Raw genomic sequence first — 22,235 nt, forward strand, 5'->3', positions numbered from 1 at the left:
ATAATCTGATAGTGAAATAAAATGAAACTCTAATTCCTGTGACACTGCTAGTGCTTTTCTTAATTCTGCACTGTCTGAATTTCTCAGGGTTTTGAAGGTATTCCTGTCCCGAACTGCTCAGCGTATTCCATACATGACAGGTGGGCGAGTGATGAGGATGCTGGCTGTTATTCTCCTGATAGTCTTTTGGTTCCTCGTTGGCTGGACTTCTGCAATAACCCAAAATTTGGAGAGAAACATTCCACTCATTGGCCAAGGGCAAACATCTGACCACCTGATCTTCAATATGTGCCTCATAGACCGCTGGGATTACATGATGGCTGTTGGTATGTTCATTTTCTAGCTTATCTTTAATTTCTAAAGTAAAGGTTGGTTGCCTTTTCATTTTTCTTCTTTTAGAATATCTTAAAGTTTTGTCAGACTGCCTAATATCATGTGAAAAGCTTCTGGGGAAATAAAATATCAGCATATATGGTTTTTAAATGGGCTGAGAAGTAAAACATAATTAAAATATACTGAGACTTTTATCACTTTCAAAGGTTTATAACTTGGATTGTAGTAACAAAGCAATGGGTGCTGAAGAAATTTCATCTTTGAAGGCAGAAGGTATCTAACTCTTCTACACTACTAAAGTGAGAAAATGTGGCTAGATTAGTGGAGGCTTTTTGCTTCTGCACCACAGAACTGAGCAGAGCTCTCATGTGTGAGGAGGGAAAGAACTTGCAAGACCACTTGTTCATAACCTTAAAGAAATTAGTATCAAAGTAAAGGGAAATGCACATCACACGTCGCAGCTTAATGTATTTGTTAGATGTGCTCTCAGTGCTTGGGATAGGCAGGAGCTGAAAAATAACACCCTGCAGAACTCATATCAAGGAAAAAAATGACAAAAAATAACAAACAGTAGATTCCCCATGCCAGGGTTCAGTTATATAGTATAATGTGCTTCCTCCTAATGGCCAGACAGCTTCGGTGCTTCTGCACCTAGAGCTGTTGTTTCTAGTACAGCCCAGGTCTGCCACCTACTATCTCAAATACATCAGTGTTTTGAAATCTGAAGTAAGTTCTTACCTCTCTGCCCTTTCCCTGCTTCCCCCATGGACATCCCACTGACACAGCCCTGCTGCTGAGGTTTAGGGAGAGGTAATGGTGGCTGGTCCACCTGAGAGTGCAGACGAGATGCATAGAAGCAGCCTGGGGGTATGAGAAGTGTTTTCTCTGAGAGTGGTGTACAGAAAGCCAGCTCATGGTAATGCACAGCAGTTTTAAAGGGCAAAACACTGCTGCCAGCTTCACCAAGGACTTTCAATGGCTCTAAGGTGCTCTGTGCACCTCTGTGCATTACACAGCTCACACAGCTCTGTGCTCTGCCCTTCTCTCCTTTGTGTAAGATCTTGGAGGTAGTCAGGCACACTGGTACCCCATGTGTCAATATGCTCACTGGTGAGCTATGCAGAGAGGAGTATAAAGAGTACATTTTCAAATGCATCTCGATTTGTGCCCTTTTGGAGGGGTGTACTGATAAAATTAATTATACTTTGCAGTAATGGAATAGTACTATCACGAGAGATGATGTAAAATCGATAAAAAAAGAGAATTATACATGTGGAACACTTGATGATGTCATCTGCATTAACGCATTTTGCATCAAAATTTTACTGCATTTCACAGCCAGTAATACAGTGAAGTTTTAATAAAACTTTGTTAGTGGTGGTTGTTGCATAATGGTAAAAAAATGTTTTTATTCTCTGGATTTTATAGCTGTAGTAGTGTAGTGATTAACAACTCAGCTCTTAATACCTAATTATGATCAATAGTCCCTTCTTGGTAAGAAAATGCTGTCTGCCTAGTGTTGGAAAAAACAAGGATCATTTTTAAGGTATATTTACATTTAGAGGGGTTTTTAATGTTTTTCAAAATACGCTCAAGGGCAGTAGAGGCAAAGCTAGCTCTTGAGCCTGAACAAAATTGGGCAGAATTTCTTATGTTCTGTCATTTTGCCTTCTTACCCAAACTACCTTATAAACAGAGTTATATTTGTGCAAGTCTTCAGTAAACTATGCAGCCACGTTAGTGGTACCAGGAGATGTATGCCTACAAGTCTGTACTAACATGTGTGTGTCTATATATATATATATATTTTTATATATATAGGTGTGTGTATGTGTCTGTATATGCACTTCAAGATTTTTATTGGTAATAGCAGTCTGAAAAGCTTACAGCGAGTAGAAACTAGTCCAAAATTAGATATTTCATCTCAAGGGGTATGTCAGGAGAAATACCCATAATGCAGAACACCCTTTATTCCTATAACTGACTGAGAGCAGCCTTTCAAAAGATTCTATGTGATAAATTAATTGATTGATTATGATATTTGATTTAAAATGCTAAAATAAAAATGACAGATGATAATTTATGAAAAGCTTGTTATTTAATGTAGTCAGGCACAGTATTTTATATAAAACTAGTGAGTGTTTTGGAATATATTCTGTCACCTGTAGCCCTTGCTAGAATACCTTCCTGTTTCACTCAGCTGTCAATGCTTTACTGAAATGCAGAGAGGGAACTTTCAAGGTTGCAGATTAGTGAAGTGAGAATTAACAAGGCTCTGTTAGAAAGTCGTAATGAGATGAATCCTTTATGCTACCAGAGATTATTGGAGTTAGGATTTATGAAGCATTTTCCATACTAATCATGCTCCTTAGGCTCTATCTCCGGAGACTTTTATTGCAGTGAATGTTTTATATTTACATTTCCATTAAGTTTAAGAGGATGCTCTGTGAGAGATGTAGGGACCTAGACACAAAGGTTGTCACCATTTCTAGTATTGCCTCTGTACTCTGTGATACGCTGATGAGAAAAACTAGCATTCAGTAAATCTTACTTTGTCTACATAACATAATGTAAGTTAGTATGCATTTTCCTTGAGGTTGGATACTTGTGGGTAGCTTATTTGTTACTTGCCTAGATTCTTTTATTTCCTTTGTGTTCATTTCTGCATCACTTTCAAGGTTGGGGCATCTGTCTCACTGACAAGCCATGGCATCGTGGTTGACAATCTGAGATTTTACAGAAATACCTGAGGGCTTGAAAATGCTCACCCACAAAGCCTTTTTCCTATGGCCTGAATATACTCTATACCTCTACCTGTCACAGCCAGATTCCAAGTTAGAAAAAAAAACAAGCGATAAACTTTTGGTACCTAAGGGCTCGCAGTGTCACAAATCAAACTATTATTCTTTATCCTAAGGGAAAAATCCTATAAGTGAAACGGATAGCAGCACAGGATTTTAAAGAACTTCCCAGAAACTAGAGAAAAAAAAGCAATAGTAAGTTTAATGAACAAAGCCCCAGGCAGGAGAGAAAGGCAGGCAGAAAGATAAACATGCATGTACAAACACAAATAAAAAGCAGAGGTGAAATCTTGGCAGATGAATGTTCCTGATTTCAGCAGGGCCAGGGTTTCACCCAGCATGGATAGGATCTGAGCAGTAGTTTTTAAAAATGCCCCCATGCATTCCATTTATGGTTTTCAATGTTTTATTTAAGCCAGAAGCAAATGACAGGTATTAACTAAGCCCAGGGAGGTATTTTTCCCCAGCACCTGTTTGATTCCTGGCAGCAGGAGCTGTGCTGCTCCCATGCAGCTGGCCTGAGCTGCTGCCATAGCCCACTAATCGGTGGGTCATGCTTTAGGTCTTGGGCTTCAAGAGGATTTAAAACACAAGGCTGCATCATGATTACTGCATGCCCTCAGCCAGGAAAAGCAACAAAGTGAGTATTTCAGGCTGTTCCCAAAAGAACTCCCTCCCACTGTTCATTTGCTGATATTTAACATATATAATCTTTGCATCTAAAGAGGGCAGGAGTTGCCAGGACAGGCTCTGACAGATTAGGCATTAAGACTGCCTGTACAGTTTTGAGCTAGGGCATTGTAATACAGCCTTACGAGGCCCTTTATTAAATTTTCTACAGACCCTCTGCTGCATTCAGTGAATGAGTGATTACTATTTCTTTTTGTTATCCCCATTTGATGTGGCCATATGCCATATTCCGGGTGTGTTGTTCAGAGCATGCAGTGAATAAAGAACTGTTCATTTCCAAATGGGTGTTTTTAAGCCATGTTCTCCTTAGCATCAATGTACAAAGATTAAAGCCAAAATTGTCAACAGCAGCTATCCATTTTGAGTGTCTGTCTTGAGACATCTAGGGACTGGTTTTTCAGAGTACTGTTTATAGCCTCCTCTGTGGGGAAAACACAACCAGAAGGCACTTGTTAGAATTCAGCACTGATGAGGATCTGGCTTCAGTTCTCACATTAGATACTCAGAAAACGTGTCATGTAAAAATAGTGATCACCTGTGAAAAGCTTACTCTAGGTGATAAGACCAGGGCTGTAGAAACTGTTTGCAGCAGAAATAGGAAAAGAATCCTGTTTTACAAAGGAGCCTTCAGCTCTGTCCCTTTCCTGCTTGTAACCCACTACTCCCGCCACCATGTACACCTCTCCCACAATCCTCATCACCATCACTGTGCGGTTTATGTCCCTCATCTCTAGGATATGATAAATCTGGAAAAGGTATGGGGAAGAGCAACAAAGATGATGAGTGGTGCTTGAACCCTCGGGTTGAACAGTTTGGGTTGCATTACACCCTCCAGTAACGTTGCTTTTTCTTGGTATCTGTTACATCACAGGTGAAATCCTGTAGCCTTTATTTAGGCACCGTTTCTACAAAGTATTTCTGCTAAGGAAACCACTTTTGGGTTGCCTTAGCCACATGTTTCTGTATTGGTAAATGCCATATTCAGATGCTTCTGCAAGCCACCCACCGGAGGAGATGGCTTTGGGAGAGGCTGGAAGATGCTCTGACTTCCTCTTGTCTTTGCACCACCCTTTTTGGAATCCACTTCTTGTCCTTCCAGCCCTCCAAGTACTTTGGATACCATTGGCATTTGCTTGCATCCTCTTTAAGACATGAGAGAAGAGGTCCCACACTCAGTTTGTGTTCAGCTGCTGTTGGTAGATCTTTCTATCCTGTTCTCCCTCTTTCATCCACACACAAGCGAAGAGGATAATGGAACACAGGGAGACAGAAGAGTGGCCAGCTGACTTTAATAACAACAGTAGGCTATGGAAGGAATGAGGCAGGACAGCACATCTGTATAGAGGAAGGAATAAAATACATGAGTATAAGGGCTAAGAGAAGTGGAGAAATGAGGGATGTTCCTAGAGATTGTAGACCTGAGCATGAGCATATCTTTCACGCAGTGAGACTCCTAGGCATGTTGCTCTTGCTCAAGTCAGTGGATATGTCTCCATTGCCAGCAAAAGTCATCTCTAGGTCACCCTCAAGCCATGGGGCCCACAGACCATGGGTCAGCATGTCCCTTGCATTACTTTGAGTGGACCTGCAAGGCAGTCTTGTGGCTATGTGGGGGATGGAGTGTGCTGTGCCCCCACCAGCCCATGGACCCCTGCTCTTCTTTCTCAGCCTTGCAGCTACAGGCCGTGGATGTTCCGGTAAAAAAAAAGTCAGGATTTGACACCATTAATTCTTTCTTCATACATAGGTCTCTGTCTTGCTGTGCCTAGCTAATTAAAACGATGCTGAGATATGGTGAGAGAGACAGATAAACCTCTGGTAATTTATAATTTTCTAGGAATAATTCAACACTAAAGACTTATACATGTAATCACAGATCATTGAAATATATGAAAATCCTGTCAGTTGAAGAAAAAAACTTCTATGACATGGTGCAGCTCTCCAGGTAGGAGATTGGACGCAGTGAAGCAGAAAGAGACTGCGCTGGCTGGCAACACAGGAGCAATCGAGGACACAATTTTTTTCCTATTTTAAAATGGTGCATGCTCAGCTCCAGCTGGCACTCTGAGTGAATGAATGGATGGAAGAGCCATGCTTCCAGATCTGTAGCTCACTTCGATTCAGTAAAGGGGATTTAAAATGTAGATATCAGTCTGATGAAATGAAGTGTGATGGAGGAGTGGATGTGTTGCTGTAGCTGTGTTATGGATGCAAGTAGAGCTGTAATCAGTAATTTGTGTCCAAAACCTGACGAAAAAATGGTGTAACTGTTGGAACGGTACTGTTTTGCCAATAGTGCAAAGTTCAGAATACCAAATGAACTTAGTCAAGTCGCAGCTGTAATGGGCTTTCCCTTGTTAGTGTAAGGAAAGGATGCAGAGCATGTCACCCACCGTTTCTGGAGAGCAGTGGCCTGTGCTTGGCCTACGATGGTGCTTTTTAAGCAGTCATGAAAATGGGCTTTAATCCTGCAGGGGTGTCTTCTTTTTGCAGGTAGCTTTTGGACAGCAGAGTGCAAGCGAGCACAGGAATGGGTAGGCTGGCCTGAAAAAAACACAAGAGAAAGGCATTCCTGGCAGGATAGGAGGGCTGAGAAGCAACCGGGACAGCCTGAAATAACTCACTTTCCTTTCCCAACCATGGCAGAAAAGAAACTCACAGTTTAGGATTTAAGCTCTTCTCAAGTATGGGTAAATTTATTTCCACTGTCATCTTGCAGTGACAGGGTGGCATTATCCCCATTTTACACAGCCAGAGCTGAGGCACAATAAGATTAGGGTTATATGGTCCATTAAATCTGGGTACCCATTTTGCAATGCCTTTGGCTCAGTTACAGGGCTTAGTCAAATCTATATATAACATGTTATGTATGGTCTCACTGGCTACAAAAACAGCCCTCTGCGCTTAGTTCTGCCGCAAATTGCAGCAAAAGTGCCAAAGTTGGCACCCAAATAGCAAGAGAAATGCTCTCTGTGATCATCTCTGCAAAGTTTGGCTTGAGTGGGGACTTCTTTCACATGCACAGGAGCTTGAGGTACAGACAAAGTTAGAGTTCAGTTGTGCACGTGCACAAGACCACTTTTTTTCTCCTGCAGTCTTTTCTCTCATTCACTAGACATCTAAATGTCATTTGCAACAAATTACAGAGCTTACTTCAGTAGCCAACCTTGATTTATCTCTGGAATTGCTCTGTCACATGCATTAAATGAGTCTGGTCTCTTCAGAAATGATATAGTTAACTGAAGATTATATATGCAAAAGACAGCAAGTTCGGCTGCAGCAAAGAATATAACTAAGTAGGTTGATTAGATAGCGCAAAGACCAGATAAAAGGTTATGTGGATAAGAAATAGGTAGTGACTAGGAAGAGAGATATTTAAAGATTAATTAATTTGTGCACATGACATATTGAGGTCACATTACATTTTCGTCTCTTATCTTCCATTCATATCTACATCCATTTATGCCTTTAAAGCAATTATGCCTTTTCTTACCCTCTTATCTATCAGAGATTTGCACCGGAAATCTTAATGCCTGGTTTGGATTGTTATAGAGTAGCTACTGCAAGTTTATTCAGAGCTCTTTTATGCTTTATTTTTTTGACTTCACATTTTCTGTCCAGATAGCTGTTGACAGCCCTCTCTCCTAGGAATTTCCATCATTGCTCAGAAGGGGAAAAGAAGTCATTTCTTGTTCTTGTGCTTAATATGTAAAATGGGCTAATTTATAAACCTTATGATAAATCATACCTAAAGGAACAAGGTCATGTGTTTTGAGCTTTGAGTTTGGTCTTGGCAGGTTTGCAATATACAAAGATATTCCTTTAGTGGTCAGGAAGTCACTCTTCTACACCAGGATTTTAGTGGAAAATTATTCAGCAAGCCATATAGAAATTTCATATCACATCTCACAGATTTTAATCATTAAAGATATTTGGCACAAAACAGTCACTAGTGTGCCATAGACAGAACTAATAAGGCCTCGGAGATGAGTGGTACATAAGAACCTTGCAGCATGGTAGCCAGATGTGCTCCATTATCTATCTATCTGTCTGTCTGTCTGTCTATTTAAATTAGTTATATCTGTGTTTTTTACTGGTGTAATAAATACATTAATATGTCACCTTATTTTATATTGAGAAACCAAAAAGGCCATATAGAAAAGCAATACAGCAAAATGTTATAACACCTTCAGATTTTTGTTACAAATTGCACTAATAGTCCGTTGCTAATTATATGAACTTGATTTTCCCCCTGAAGCATAGCTTCTACATGATACATTTAAGCTGTGTAATTAGTGGTTTCGATAATAAATTGGTTTTCTATCAGTCTGTTTTGTTTGCTATTGCTAATGAAATTATTGCAACATTGGGCTTAGCAATATAGGAACTCTGTTATTTTACCTTGTGTTTTAAAAGCTATTCCCTATTTGTGTTGCATACCAGATGTCACACTAATTATCATCTGTGGACTCTGCTCTAAATGTAAAGCTTTTATAAAAGAATTATGCATTAAATGATGCAAACTACTATTATGCTCCAGTATATTAATACTTTGAAGTCTCTTCATGTTGTCTTAGGAACTCCTTGTAAATATGATTGTGAAACTGGAAACTGTAGAATTTTCAGAATTAATCAGATCCTGGAGATCAAATGCTACCTTCACTCCTATTTACCCCAGCTCATTGAAACCGGTTTTTACTATGGAGCTGCGGCTTTTTCACTTTCATTTGCTCTCTGAGATACCTGTATACGAGTCTATATACAAAAAAAAACACTAATTCATGTAAATCTTCAAACTTAGAACAGATTATTTTTCTTGTAAAAATAAGCAAAATTTGGCCCACAATCTTTAGTTTAAGTAGGAATACCTTCAGCACATACAGTTTTATACATGTATTTTCAACTCTTTCAAAGCCAAACTTTTTCAAACTTTCAGCCTCTGTTAGCACTTGTAACTGATCTTTTCAATCAGTAAGAGACTTGGGGCTCTTTTCAGTTGAGGAGGAGAAGGAAGAATGGGCCATTAGTAGTTTTGTGGAGTATGCCTGTTATTTCACAGTTAGCACATCTATTCAGGCTCTGTTGCTAATGTTGGGTTTTTCACTGCAGGGGGACTTTGGATGAAAGGCAAAATGAGAGGAAATAGGCTCTCTGGCATGTTGTGGGGAATACCTGCTGAACTTAATAAGAAGAGTTTCCACAGAACATAGGACAGTAAGATCTAGTGATTTGGCTTTAGCAACCTAATTCTAACCATTTTCTCCTTTCCAATTTCTTCTAAATCAATATGGAACAATTAAAGCAATAAATGTCAGTGCTTTGAAGAGCAATACATTTCAGTGCCATGATTCTGCATATGCGAGTCAAGAGAACTTAAAGAGAAAAAACGAAACTGCTAACATTTGTAAAGGAGCCTTTAATCTTACTTCATTGAAGTAAAATTTGTATTTCACTTGCTCAGAGAAGACTTCAGAAGCAAGATGGCTTGGCAGGTGATTCCTGGGTAGGTGTTTTTAAGAAACCAGAGTAATAGACTTCACTGGTAGCATAGCTAATTATCTAGGAATGAAATGGAAGTAGCAGCCAGTTTGCCCAAGTGGTGAGTGTATGGGGGATGTGGGAAAGACACTTGCATATGTGCTTTTGTAGAGCTCAAAACCAGGGTGGGACACGTAGTCTCAGAAGATTCATACCATACTTTTTTCATATTGACACTCAGTAAGGTCCCAAGTCAACTATTGAACTTAAAATGTTTATTATTGTTGGGATTTTGGTGAGGAAGAACACAAAAATAGCAGCGTGTGTGGACTATGCCTTTTTAGATGTTTGTTTTAACGTAACTGGTAAAACTGATGGGTTTAGGTAGGATAAGTTCCTACATAAAAAGATGGTTTTAAAGTGAGGCCATCTATTTTTGATAAAAGTAAGAAACATGCAAGTGTTATTTCAATCTGTTGCTAATGGCAGGGTTCACAAGCATTTGTGTCCTTATCCAAACCAGACCAGTAATGATTTGCTGATCACTACCATAGGGTGATGTCACTGATCACCAGTTCTAATTACAGTATAGGAACATGTATTGGCAAAAAATAAGCATGACAAAGAACTCATTTTCTATTATACTACATTTGCTGTTTTTACTGCAAAAATCCCACAAGGCAAAAGCAGTGTGCAACAACGGTATCACCCTCAATTTCTGAAGCTGGTCCGGATCAGTGCCAGCATTGCAGGGGTCTGTCATGGAATTGTACATTGCTGGATAGGTTCAACCACTTCCAGCCATCGTCAACCCAGTCTGCAAGGCAAGAGGCACAGGCACCAGCTCTGTGTGGCAGCGCTCAGGCGGAGCAGTTCTGGAAGGAGAGGTTTTTCAAGATGGGTATGAAATTATTTCATTTGTATCAAAAGCAAAATGATGTCACAGCAGACTGTCCACTGGAAACTGAAGTCAGAGTACTGCTGGGTGCAGATGAGTAAGCTCTAACAGGATAGTTTAAACTGATCCTGACCCTTTACTCCTCTTTTCTTCCTTTACTCATTTTTCTCCTAACTGAGAGAAACACATCATTTGTTATAATTACATTAGGCCCTCAGAAATGACTCATCATATTATGGGCACCAGCAGAATTAACTACCATGAAAAGAGGAAGTTTTTTTAACCCAAAATACATTGTTATATCTGAGTTATAAACCTTTGAAATGAAACTGATATTTTAAAAACTTGTAGTCTAGTAGTAGCAGTGGTATCTGCCTCTATAACAAGAACCAGAGCTACAAATAAAAATACTTGTTATTTTAAGTGATGTCAAACTTCTACAGTACCAATTTGAAAAACAAGCAAGACATTATTAGACATTGTCTTAAAGTTTGTCAGTTGAAAAACTCAAACACCATGAATGCAAAGGCTCCTCATCTGGAAAAAAGAAGTGTGTAAAATGAAAACCAAGTGTATCATGTGCAGTGACAATATCTGAAAGACTTTGAATGGCTATGTGTGTGCATATATACATGCATGAGTGTATACTGTCTTTGCATAGATACTCACACATACAGAAGATACTATAGTACTTCAAATTTCCTTCCTTTTTCATACATAAAACTAATTGCAAATTATTTCTTTTTGTTCTTCTCACAGCTGAATTTTTATTCCTCTTGTGGGGTGTTTATCTCTGCTATGCAGTGCGGACAGTCCCATCAGCATTTCATGAGCCACGTTATATGGCTGTTGCAGTTCACAATGAGCTCATTATCTCTGCTATATTCCATACAATTAGGCAAGTGATCTGTAGATCTAGTAATTAACTATTTATCTTTCAGGTTTCATATGGTGCAACTTGAAATGGGTGACTGGGGTAGGATTCATAATGGGAGGTCTCATAAATATTTAATTCTGCAAATTAAGTGATTACTAAACTTAAAACTGTTCCTGTGGGATTCAAGAATGTGTACAACTTGGTAATTGTATAATTAGGGTTTTTTTCAGTATAGCTAGCTGATACGTTCTTCGATCAAAGTTCAGTATGTATGATAAATCAGATATAGCAAAACTACTGTCTGTCTTCAGTCATCTGCATACGGCTCACTGGTTTGTATCCCTAAAAAACCAGCAGGTAAGAATGTTGGTTTACATGACTTTTCCCAGTGTGTAACAGACTGGCAAGGTGCAGCTGTATGTTAAGATAATTGTACTGGTATGTGCATGAAGCATACTGTTCTATATGCTGACATAAAAAATTCTTATGCATATGATTCTGTAACAGTAATATAAAGCATGTGTTTCTTATAAAGTTTATAATGAGCTCTACATTTTCATACTTGTAAATTATTAGAATAGTAAAAAATAAATAAAGGTCTTTGCCAGAGCTACATGAAAATTACTATATATGCCTTTCCTACAGAGTATCCTGTAAAAATGAATTGGTCCTAGAAAATTCAAAATAGCAAGATAGCATGAATTTCATCTCATGCTGCAAGAGATTCTTATGACTTTCTTATGACATTCTTATGCCCTCCTTGACCTCCTGACAGACCGTATCTACTAAGATTTATTTTTTTTTACATCGCTCCATTGACAGTTTTCAAATACTCTTCTCTGTTCCTTTGTCTGTCTCTTGAAACTCACATTTCTCTCTGCCTTCTTGATGTTTGCTTCCATGAGGCATCATTTTTTCTGAGTAAACATCAGCAAAGCAAATCTTTCATCTCTATTCCTTCCAGGTGCTCTTTTCCCCTATCATTGTTATAAAGTTCTATATTCATTGTTATAAAGTATTATAAAGCACTTTTCAGGCTTGCAACTTTTTGTTTCCTTCACCTTCTCCTAACCCCATATCTCAACACCAACATACTCTCAAAATCTTCTTTACTCCCTAACACAAACATCTGCAAAAATGTTTAAAATCTGTATTTGATGGAAGCATTTTTCTTTTCATTCCTGATAGACAAAAAATTCAGTTACAATACTTTCGAATTGATTATAACCAATATGATAGCCTCTCAGTCAAAATTTCCCCCCATTAATTAATGTTCCTAAACCATATTTTGGGGCATGTTAGAAGATACAGTTCAGTGCATTAGGAGAGCTATTATGTGGGCTGCAAGTTTCTTTCAACACTAGGACAGGATGAAAGTAGTCTTGGAGTAAAGAGAGGGGGAAAGGGGAAAATGTGACATTTTAATACATGCCTTATGAAGGAGACACAAAAGGGTTAGGTCTTTCAGTTTATCCTAGTGAGGATCCTGTTCCTTCAGCCTAAGGTCTGCTGATTTTGTTCTTCCATCTTTTTAAAAAAGAATGTACATTTTGTATTGATTCTTTTCCCTCTGTCTGATACATGCTGGTTTGTTGAAGAAATATCATGTACTGTTTATGGATAGGAATGAATAAAATGCACTGGAAATATATGATCCCTTCTGAGATTATGTGCATTTCCGTGTATACAAGTCTTAATCCAGTCTCTTTGAAGTTCACATTTCCTTACTTTTTTTTTTGCTTCTGTCTTCCCTGCCAAGTTCTGGATGTAACTGAAAGAGTGGAAGTGGAAGACTCAGATTTATATGACATATCTGAGTTGTCATGAAGTTGAAAGCACTGGAGTCTTGAAGGACACCCAGTATTACAAGGCAGCCATCCAGTCTGAAAACTCCCAAAGCTCATATAAGATTGATGTGAGCACTAAATAAAACCTTGAACTGTTTGCATTTTGTTTTCCTTTCAAGGTATTATTCCCATTTCAGAAACAGAGGATTCTTGATTGTCTTCAGATCAGCATAGCATTAAATTCCTGCATTGCTCTTTCTCTTGTATTACTGAGAAAAACAAAATTTGTATGGAAAAAATCTCATTCAGATAGAAACCCCATCTCTGCTAGGTCTGAATGGCTACTACAAATGCTATTTTGCTTTCAGTGGTATGGCGTGGATACCTTAATCAGTCATGGTTTCATGCATAAAACAAGCAAAAAGCCTTCACAGAATTTGAGGATTGGAGCTGTTAAGGGTTAGCCAAATCTGGTGGGCATCAGGACCTGCGAGCTTTCTCCTGTCTCTGTCTGATGGATGTGGCTGCTGCTGTTTCCATTTGCAGGCTTAGCGTGGCTGAGCACATCCATCCACTACGTGCAGTCACACACAACACATGGCTGGCCACATGGACCAGCGCAGGTCCAACACGTACGGCCTGGTCCTGGTCCTCCTCTGCAGCTGATGATGCTCACTGATGAAACATGCACCCTGTGTAGGTTCACCAGCACACTACATTCACGGGTCCTTCCAATACGAGCACAGTCCTTAAGCCAATCTAGTATCCATCTTTGGGTTTGGGGCCCTGTAGCCAGTCATGGGCTGAGACCTTGGGTCTTCCCAGGTGCAGGTTTCCCACGTGCTGGCTAGTCCAGCCTGAAGTTTGCTCGTGAATTGCACATACACACATGCACAACGTAGAAAGTGAGATCACACAGACGTTAGGAGAAGGATTTAATGAGAAGATAGGAGATATTGCAGTGATCAGGTGCAGGGCTCAGTCACTAACAACTTGCTTACATGTCACTAGCCCCCTTTTATCCCCCCTTCTTTCCATGCTTATTCTTCTCTCATCTACCTTAGCCTCTCTCTGTCTCTATCTTGTCTTATCCCAAATAAACAACAAACCCCACATTACTTTTTTCCTATTGGTCTCAGTTTTGCTACATCTGTACTCAAATTTGGTATTTCTGATATCATTAGCTAGGTAATCACAGCCTTATATGCTGTTACTGATTTGGTTACATCAGTACCACTGACCTTGCAAGTTCTGCTCCCCCAAAGGCCCCCAATGCTCCCTTCAATTACCTGTGAAGTTTGTCCATCTTTCAAATGACTTCCTATTAACCACCTGTGAAATCTTGCCATCCCTCACAGCATTGTCTGTAAATTTTGTTCACTTTTCACTCTGTTATTTGTTACATCCAGCAGTTTCTCATGTCATTTTCAATAGTTCTCATGTTGTGTTCAGTTAGCTAAACCTCATGCCCGAGCCACCTCATATCCCTTCACACCTCAACAGCAACGTCTCTGTAAGAAATAATTATAATATTTTATTGTGTTCATGAAACATTTCATTTACAAAGTGTTAAACAAGAAATGATGACTGTATTATTACGGCATCTAAGCCAGTGTTTCATGCCAGACTATTTCTGTTAACAAAAGCTTCTGCAAAATGTACATCTGTGGACTTGGATAAGTTGCAAATGTCATTTCTATCTGAATGATTTTTGTAAACCTGCAAATTACAAGCCAGTGGCACATCCATTCATCCATTGCACTGCTTACCATCTCTATCTTTGGGAGCTCACTAAAGCAGATAAGCCAAGCATGCTCCAGCTAGCTTTAACTGCAGCACTTGTTCTACCACTCTTTTAGAAAGCTCAGCAAGGAATTGCTTCATTTGGGAGGTTCAGCCACTTATTTCCTAGCATTCACAGGGCTCTTGGGCCCTGCAGTATCGAGCTGGGCGGTCCTGCAATCAAGACCGTTTCTCTGCTCCCTGCTAAAATGCATTTCAGTTCAGTTCTCTCTTTGATGGCTTATCAGCCACACTCTGTAGCTGTGATCTATGGACATCCTGTATTTTTGAAGTGCGCTGCAATTTATCATAGTACATGTGCTTACTTAACCTAAAATCATCCGTTCGGATCCTTAATGTATGTAAACTTCCATAACTCAGTTCAGGCCAAAGAAGCTGTGACAATATAAACCATCCAAAAAAACCCAGCTAAATAGAGTGAGAATGATGGAATAAGCAATATCCTTTAAGGTCTGTTGTTTCTTCTTATATTTTGTTTTGGCTTGTTTTGTTGGGGTTTTTTTTCTGAGTTGTTTTGAAATTCTGGTATGTAAGTAAAGCACGTGGATGTAATTTTTAGTCTGTATGAATGCAGTACAGAACAAAACCAGTTGCATTTGGCCTTTCAATTAAAAGAATCCTAGGGAATACTAAAAATGTTAAATGTAATGCACTGGAGAAAAGGCAGTGAATTGCAACCCTGAATTCTATTTTCAGATTCATTCTTGCTTCAAGACTTCAGTCTGACTGGATGCTGATGCTGTTCTTTGCACACACACACTTGACTGTGACAGTCACTGTTGGGCTACTTCTGATCCCTAAGGTATTCAAATCTCCTGTCTCTTCTCTTTTGCCAAGACCGAGGAAGATAAATGTTGTCACACAGAAGCAATGCTGTATAAAATTAGCAAGCAACTGATAGAAAAGGAAGATATAAAATTTGGCTATGTTGCCTAAAAAGCTGTATATTTTTTTATTTTAAAAACCCTTATACATTTTCAAAGATTCTTTCTTTCAGCTTTCCAAATTCCAGGGGTTTAAAGTACTTAAAATGTTGATGTGATCAATACAAGAAGGAAAGGAACCTGCCTAACGATGCTTATTTTAGGTATTTGGTTGACCATGCTGCTGCCAGAGTTAGCTGAGATCAGGCAAAGAGTTTAGGTGAGAGGATAGAAAGATTAAGATGGACTGCTAAATAAAACTGGAATGAGGAGCTTGGACTAGCCATGAGACAGAGAGGTTAGGATTTAAACCAGGCAGTTGTTACAGGCTGAAAAAGAAAAGCCCTTTGCGAGACAGAGCCTGGGACAGACAGATGCTGTATACGGGGACAGACATGGCCTATGGTACGGAGCCAGGTACGGTGCTGGGTAAGAAGATGAGTGTGTGTGGGACACGAGAAGATGGAGGACGACAGGAGGCAGGGAAGAGAAGAGGCAGAGCTCGGAGCACTGCGGCACGCCACCCGTCAGGCACTGGGAGCGAAGCGACAATATGTCAGTCTCACCAGGGGCAGGAGAACCACCAGCAGCTCCACCTGTCTCTAGCAGCAGTCCACAGCATTTGAAGGGAGCACTCTACTTAGACAGTACCTCAGCAGAGCAAATGATTTTATAGTGGCTTTTGAAAGGACCAATAATATTAATCAAGAAGTCAAGAGAACAGTAAAGGTGAAAGCTACATACGAAGGAAGGACACTAAGCAGTTCAAGCTGATACCACTTTCAGGTTAATGAAGCTGCTATTCCCATCTTTTGCCTATGTGTCAGAACAGGATATGCTAGTAACTGTCAAATATACATACATTAAATAGTCATAACAAGAGGACACACTGATGCAGCCTTAATACTGAATAACCTTGTTTTATTTTTAATTACTTTTCTGGTCTTTAGCAATAATCTTACTATTTTCTATTTTATATTCATATACTTTATCGCCTATCTTCAAAGATGTCTTTCTAGACTAATCTAGAAAATTTGTTGACCTTTCTGAAGCTGACTCATAACTACCGATCAACATTTCCATTTTTAGCTTATTAACTGTGTAACACTACACAGACTTTTCTTCCAGCATGACAAAGAATTCAGGGAATTAAGAGAAGATTCACAAGGTTTAGTTCCATTCAGAAAGTTCTGAGGCCAGATGACTGTGTGGACAATAGTAACTACAGATGAGTGAATCAATATGGACAAATAAATAGCTGACAACCTCTCTCTCCAACTCTTGATCTAAGCATTTGCTAAAACTTAGAGAGATTAACTTGTCTCCATTTTTTGTTTGTTTCCTTCCTTTTTTTTCTCTTGTTTTTTGCTACCTCATCTCTTCCTTTTCAGTGTTAGGATCTAAAATGGGAGAATTGCTTTCTGCAGGATTATTCAACAGTATGGAATATAAAATACAGTCTTACAGTTTTAGCAGCCTAATTGGGAATACTGGCTGAAAGTCTATTTCGGTACTAGCTTAATTTAAATGCAATTTAAAGAGGTTCAAATAAGCATCAAAATAAGTGGGGTTTTTTTCCTTATGCAAGTCTCTAAGATTTACCAAGTTAAGCCATCATTAATAAGAGTTCCTGCCATACAATACTGATATTCTATAGGACACTACTTATGCCAATGATGCCTATAGCTAGTATTTTGAGTTCAGAAAATCACATGAAATCCATAGAAGGATCATTGTGCCATAAAAACTGTTGATGTAAACTCTTACAGTGATGTTGAAGTAAACTTTTGCACTGATGGCAACATCTTTTTTATGAATACTTATTGCAGTTTTCACATTCAAGCAATAACCCAAGAGATGATATAGCTACAGAAGCTTATGAAGATGAGCTTGATATGGGTCGATCTGGATCCTATCTGAACAGCAGTATCAATTCAGCATGGAGTGAACATAGTTTGGATCCTGAAGATATTCGGGTATATATAACTCATTTAAATAGCATTTATTTTCAAGAACAACACTTTTTCCTACAAGTAAACTCTGAATTGCATCCATTTGACTTTTTTTGCAGATATCAGCTGAAACAGGCCAGCTTAGGTCTCTCAATGATTGTGGTATCAGGTCATGTCAAATCTCATGGAAAATATTCACTAGTGTGAAGAGAAGCTGCATTACTAGTTGTAGTAAAAGTCATACTGGAGGCTAAAGAGGAGGAATCGTCCACAGCAAGAGCTGTTTATCAGTTTACATAGGCTCTTTAAATTATCTTGAAGAGCAAACAGGATTTACTGTCACTGTGATTAGTCATTTGTATGTAACATACACATAACTATATAACATCAAATTTAAAAAACACATGATTAACAGAAAAAAATACTTTATTCCTATCTTACATGATAAAAAGGCTTGTGTTTCCAGAATAAAGAATAGCTATAGAGTTCAGCAGGAAAGCATACACCACAGCATTGTGAAATCTGAAACATACAGCATGAATGTATATGAATTGTGCATGCTGTATGATGCACAGCTGTGGAAGGTAACATGTTTGTGCATGAGCGTTGAACTTATTTTTGAAGTGGAAAAAAATGGCATCCAAGTTGATGGAGAAATGGCATATTCAAAAATTAGAAAAGACAGTAAAGTAAGTTTAATGCCGTTTTTAGAGCAATGGGTAATGCATTCATCAGGCTGCTTGTTAGACCGGACTCACTCTGTACATACTAGTTTTGCCATTCACTTTGCTTTGCAGGATGAGTTGAAGAAACTATATGCCCAGCTTGAAATCTATAAAAGGAAAAAGATGATTGCTAATAACCCACATCTCCAGAAAAAAAGGTGCTCTAAAAAGGGCTTGGGGCGCTCAATAATGCGACGTATTACAGAAATCCCCGAGACTGTCACCAGGCAGTGCTCCAGGGACGAGAAGGACCTGATGGAGCACAGTGCTGTGAAGAATATGGCCACACTGAGGAAAAACCCACAGGATTCCACAAGCTGTGCAAAGCCAAAAGAAGAGACTTTGAAAAACAGAGTCTTTTCCTTAAAAAAGTCCCACAGCACTTATGATCATGTTAGGGATCAAACAGAAGAACCTAATAGCTTAACTACAGAAAGCACAGAAGTTATAGCTACTGAGAATTCGCTTCTGGACTCCTTGAATGGTAACAAATTAACCAAAAACGCTCCTGAAAAAGTTGAAGCTGTCTCTACTGAATCGGTCCCTTTGGTGTGCAAATCAGTAAGTGCACATAACTTAAGTGCCGACAAGAAGCCTCTGCATCCAAGAACATCTGTGTTACAAAAATCCCTCAGTGTTATTGCTAGTGCCAAGGAAAAGACTCTGGGACTAACGGGTAAAACACAAAGTCTAGAGGAAAGCACTAAATCTCATAAATCTCAGCAGAAGAGTAAGGAGGCCAGCAAAAAGCACTCAGCCTCCGATAAAGGGGAACATAAGGATTCCCACCGGAAAAACTCTACCCACTCTGAGGAAACAAAGAAAACCCATAAATCTGGAATTATGAAACAGCAAAGGGTTAGTCAAACACCTGCAAATCCAGACACAGGCCCAGGTAAGTCTCTGCACAAGGACAATTTCAACATAGGAGAAGTTTGTCCTTGGGAGATATACGACCAAACTCCTGGTCCTGTGCCTTCCGACTCTAAAGTTCAAAAACATGTGTCTATTGCTTCCTCAGAGCCAGAGAAAAACCACCCTTCCCAGCCAAAGGCAAAGACTCATCATAAGCTGAAGACACCTGAGGGGTATCAACAGTCAAATCAAAAGAGCCCAGAGAAGGTGGAGGCACCCACTCGGGAGACACAGGAGCAGCAGGTCTTTGAAAATGAGAAAAAACAGTCAAATTCCAAGTCCCAGGTTTCTCCTGGGCTGAAGTGTGAGAATGTTAATAGATATACACCTAATACCTGTGCTGGGGAGAGGGAGGAGCTACCCCAGAAAGCACCAGAAAAGGAAAACCTCAATAAATTGGCAGAACAGAAAAAAAATGCCTCTTCCGAGGGAAATGTGCTTTCATCTGACTCCCATAAGCCAAGTAGTTACTTACAGCAACCTTTAGCATCTCGAGCTGAAGTCTGCCCTTGGGAGTATGATACACCAGATTTACCAAATGCAGAAAGAAGTGTAGCTTTATCAAACACCTCTGCTATAAGTGCAAATAAAACAGCAACACCTCGAAAATAAAGAGGCTTTTGGACTGAGGAGAGTAGCAACATTGAGAAGAAAGACAACAGGAAAGACAGAGGGGACTTAGGCCAAAAGGATCTGAAAATTCCTAAGGAGCATCACTTAAATTAAGGGAATCAGCACTACAAATAAGTAGGAGTTAAGCAAAGCAAATTATCATTAATGTTGTTATTATTTATTTGTTGAGTGCCAACAATGTCATTAGCAGTGCCCAGAATATGGTCCCTGCTCCAAGGATTTTACTGTGTCAATGAAAGAAACCTGCCTTTGTGAAATCACTTCTCTTTTAAAAGAAAAAAAAAAATGGTGGTAACAAACGCACAGTGTAGATCTTGACTGAATGATTTCTGAATGCCACAACTGGCTTTAGCTTGCCCTTGGGACTTTAAAGATCCAGCAGAAGTAGGGCACAGAAAATGTCCTGATGGCAAAAAGGGGTATCAATGAGCAGCTTATTAAAATGACGACTTTTCACTTTACGTATTTAATCTAGATAGCACTGCTAACTCAATGCATCCCAAAAATACATTTTATATAATGATTGCTCTCATTTTCTTATTACTGTGTGTTTAAGTACATTGTTGTGTCTCATATTAAAGCATTCCAGATTGTATAATTTTTGCAAATAACTTTGATATTATGTGACACAACAACACATTTATGCAATCTGCAGATACTTTCTTCTAATTGCAAGTTAAAATACCTGCTGTAGACTTTTTTGTTTATATATAGAATTGCAGTAATCTTTCACTGGCTATGGAAGCCGTAATTCATATTGGGAAATTCCTTTGGGCTTTGGAGATTTTTTTTTCCTTTCCTGTGATTTATATAGTGAATTTTTTGGTTTACTCTCTGTTATTTAAATTTATAGTTTGATACTGTATTATTCAGGGGTTTTATACGCCGTAAGTTACTTGTTATGCACTTCCCTGTTAATGCTCATAGACTTTGTTAATAGTGGAAATTCAGTCGTCTTAGCTGCATATTCTGGTAAATCTTAGGACAACTTATCTGTTGTTTGTTACTAATCAGAAAATATCATCTAGCAAACCAGAATTCTTACTTTAAACATCGATGGTGATGATCTTGTTCAGTATTGCATACTGAGCATATCCTGCTAAATAAGACAAGCAAGAATGACAACAAATATACCCCAGAAATGATCACCTGTTTTACTAAAACCAGACAGCTCTGGGAAATGTATTAGCTAGCTCATATAGAACAACAGTGTACTGTTTATCCCTGTTGGCAAGCCTCCAAAATTTAGCCTCTGGAGTGAAGAGAGAAGTCCAAAATATTACTCTTCCCCCATATATGCAATTGTAAGAGATAGTGGGAATGGAAATAATGGCATCTCTCTCCCACTCTCCAAAATGCTTTGATTTTTTTTTTTTATTTATTTGTACTTACATTTACAGTGAAAGTGTTTAATACAGTGCTAATTTTCAGTAATAGCTACAGTCCTCATCGTGCATATAAGCTTTATTCATAGATGGCCCATTCACAACTATGAGTCTTAGTGATGGTTCACCATCCGGGCCTGAGGACATATTGTAAAGATTCTGAAGAGTATCACTAATAATAAAAAACCCTCAGCCATCTAAATGCAGTACCAGTAAAGTGCTATTCACTAGAATCGGCTATACATACAGTACTCCAAAACAAAGACAGCTCAGTCCTAAAGAACTTGTGCAATTTGAGAGAAGTGATGGGATTCAGTGGAAGAACATGAAATGAGGATGATTGAATAGAATGTGTTGTTTAATATATATATAATATATATAAAAATAGATATTTATATATGTTTAATATATATATAAAATGTCATATCTAATACACACATGCACATACACGTATGTAGTATAAACTGATTTTTGTGGCATCATAGAAAAAGTGGCTTAAGATTAAATGCAATGAGCAGGGGGACTTGACAAGCTGGGCATGAGGAGGACTTCTTTAGTCCTTTAAAAAGGACAGGAGTCTATGGGCATGTCTACACTGACAGATCAAGATGGATCTGATCTTCGTACTGCCTCTGCTAAGCCCAAACCTGGAACATGCCGACATCTGAGCCAGCTGGGGACAAGTTGGCTCAGGTCTTAGTGCTGTCTAAACACACTGGCCTCACTCATAAATTCTGCTCATTAGCTCCAGATTAAAGTGGCCGAACTGCCCCAACGAACATGGTTAGCCTGGATGGTGCTCAGTTCCACCATGGGGACATGCTGACTTAGGTCTTTGCTACCCTGGGCTTGTCTGACTCTCCCACCCCTCTTTTGTAGGGTGTAGTTATGGCCTAGGAGATAACGGTCTTTGTCTTCAACACACATCTTCTGGCTGGGACCCTTGCAACCCAGAATCCCTGTTCATCTGTGAAAGAGAGTCAGGCATCTGAGCCTGGGTGCTTTGGACATCTGTGCACCCACTTTGCACACACA

The 22,235-nt window shown here is 39.1% G+C and overlaps 1 protein-coding gene across 1 annotated transcript in view; it reads left to right on the forward strand.

Moving 5' to 3' along the window:
- GPR158 (G protein-coupled receptor 158) overlaps positions 1-19,794 on the forward strand; it is a 205,327-nt gene extending 185,533 nt beyond the window's left edge. The window contains exons 7-11 of the mRNA XM_010582222.1: positions 88-326; positions 10,960-11,098; positions 15,364-15,469; positions 17,420-17,566; positions 18,340-19,794. Of these exons, the coding sequence (XP_010580524.1) occupies positions 88-326; positions 10,960-11,098; positions 15,364-15,469; positions 17,420-17,566; positions 18,340-19,794 (2,086 nt within the window). The remainder of the gene's footprint in view (positions 1-87; positions 327-10,959; positions 11,099-15,363; positions 15,470-17,419; positions 17,567-18,339) is intronic.
- The last annotated feature ends 2,441 nt before the right edge of the window (positions 19,795-22,235 follow it).

This window comes from Haliaeetus leucocephalus, unplaced genomic scaffold (genome assembly GCF_000737465.1).
Source record: "Haliaeetus leucocephalus isolate CR32 unplaced genomic scaffold, Haliaeetus_leucocephalus-4.0 Scaffold0, whole genome shotgun sequence".
Taxonomy (NCBI): Eukaryota; Metazoa; Chordata; class Aves; order Accipitriformes; family Accipitridae; genus Haliaeetus; species Haliaeetus leucocephalus.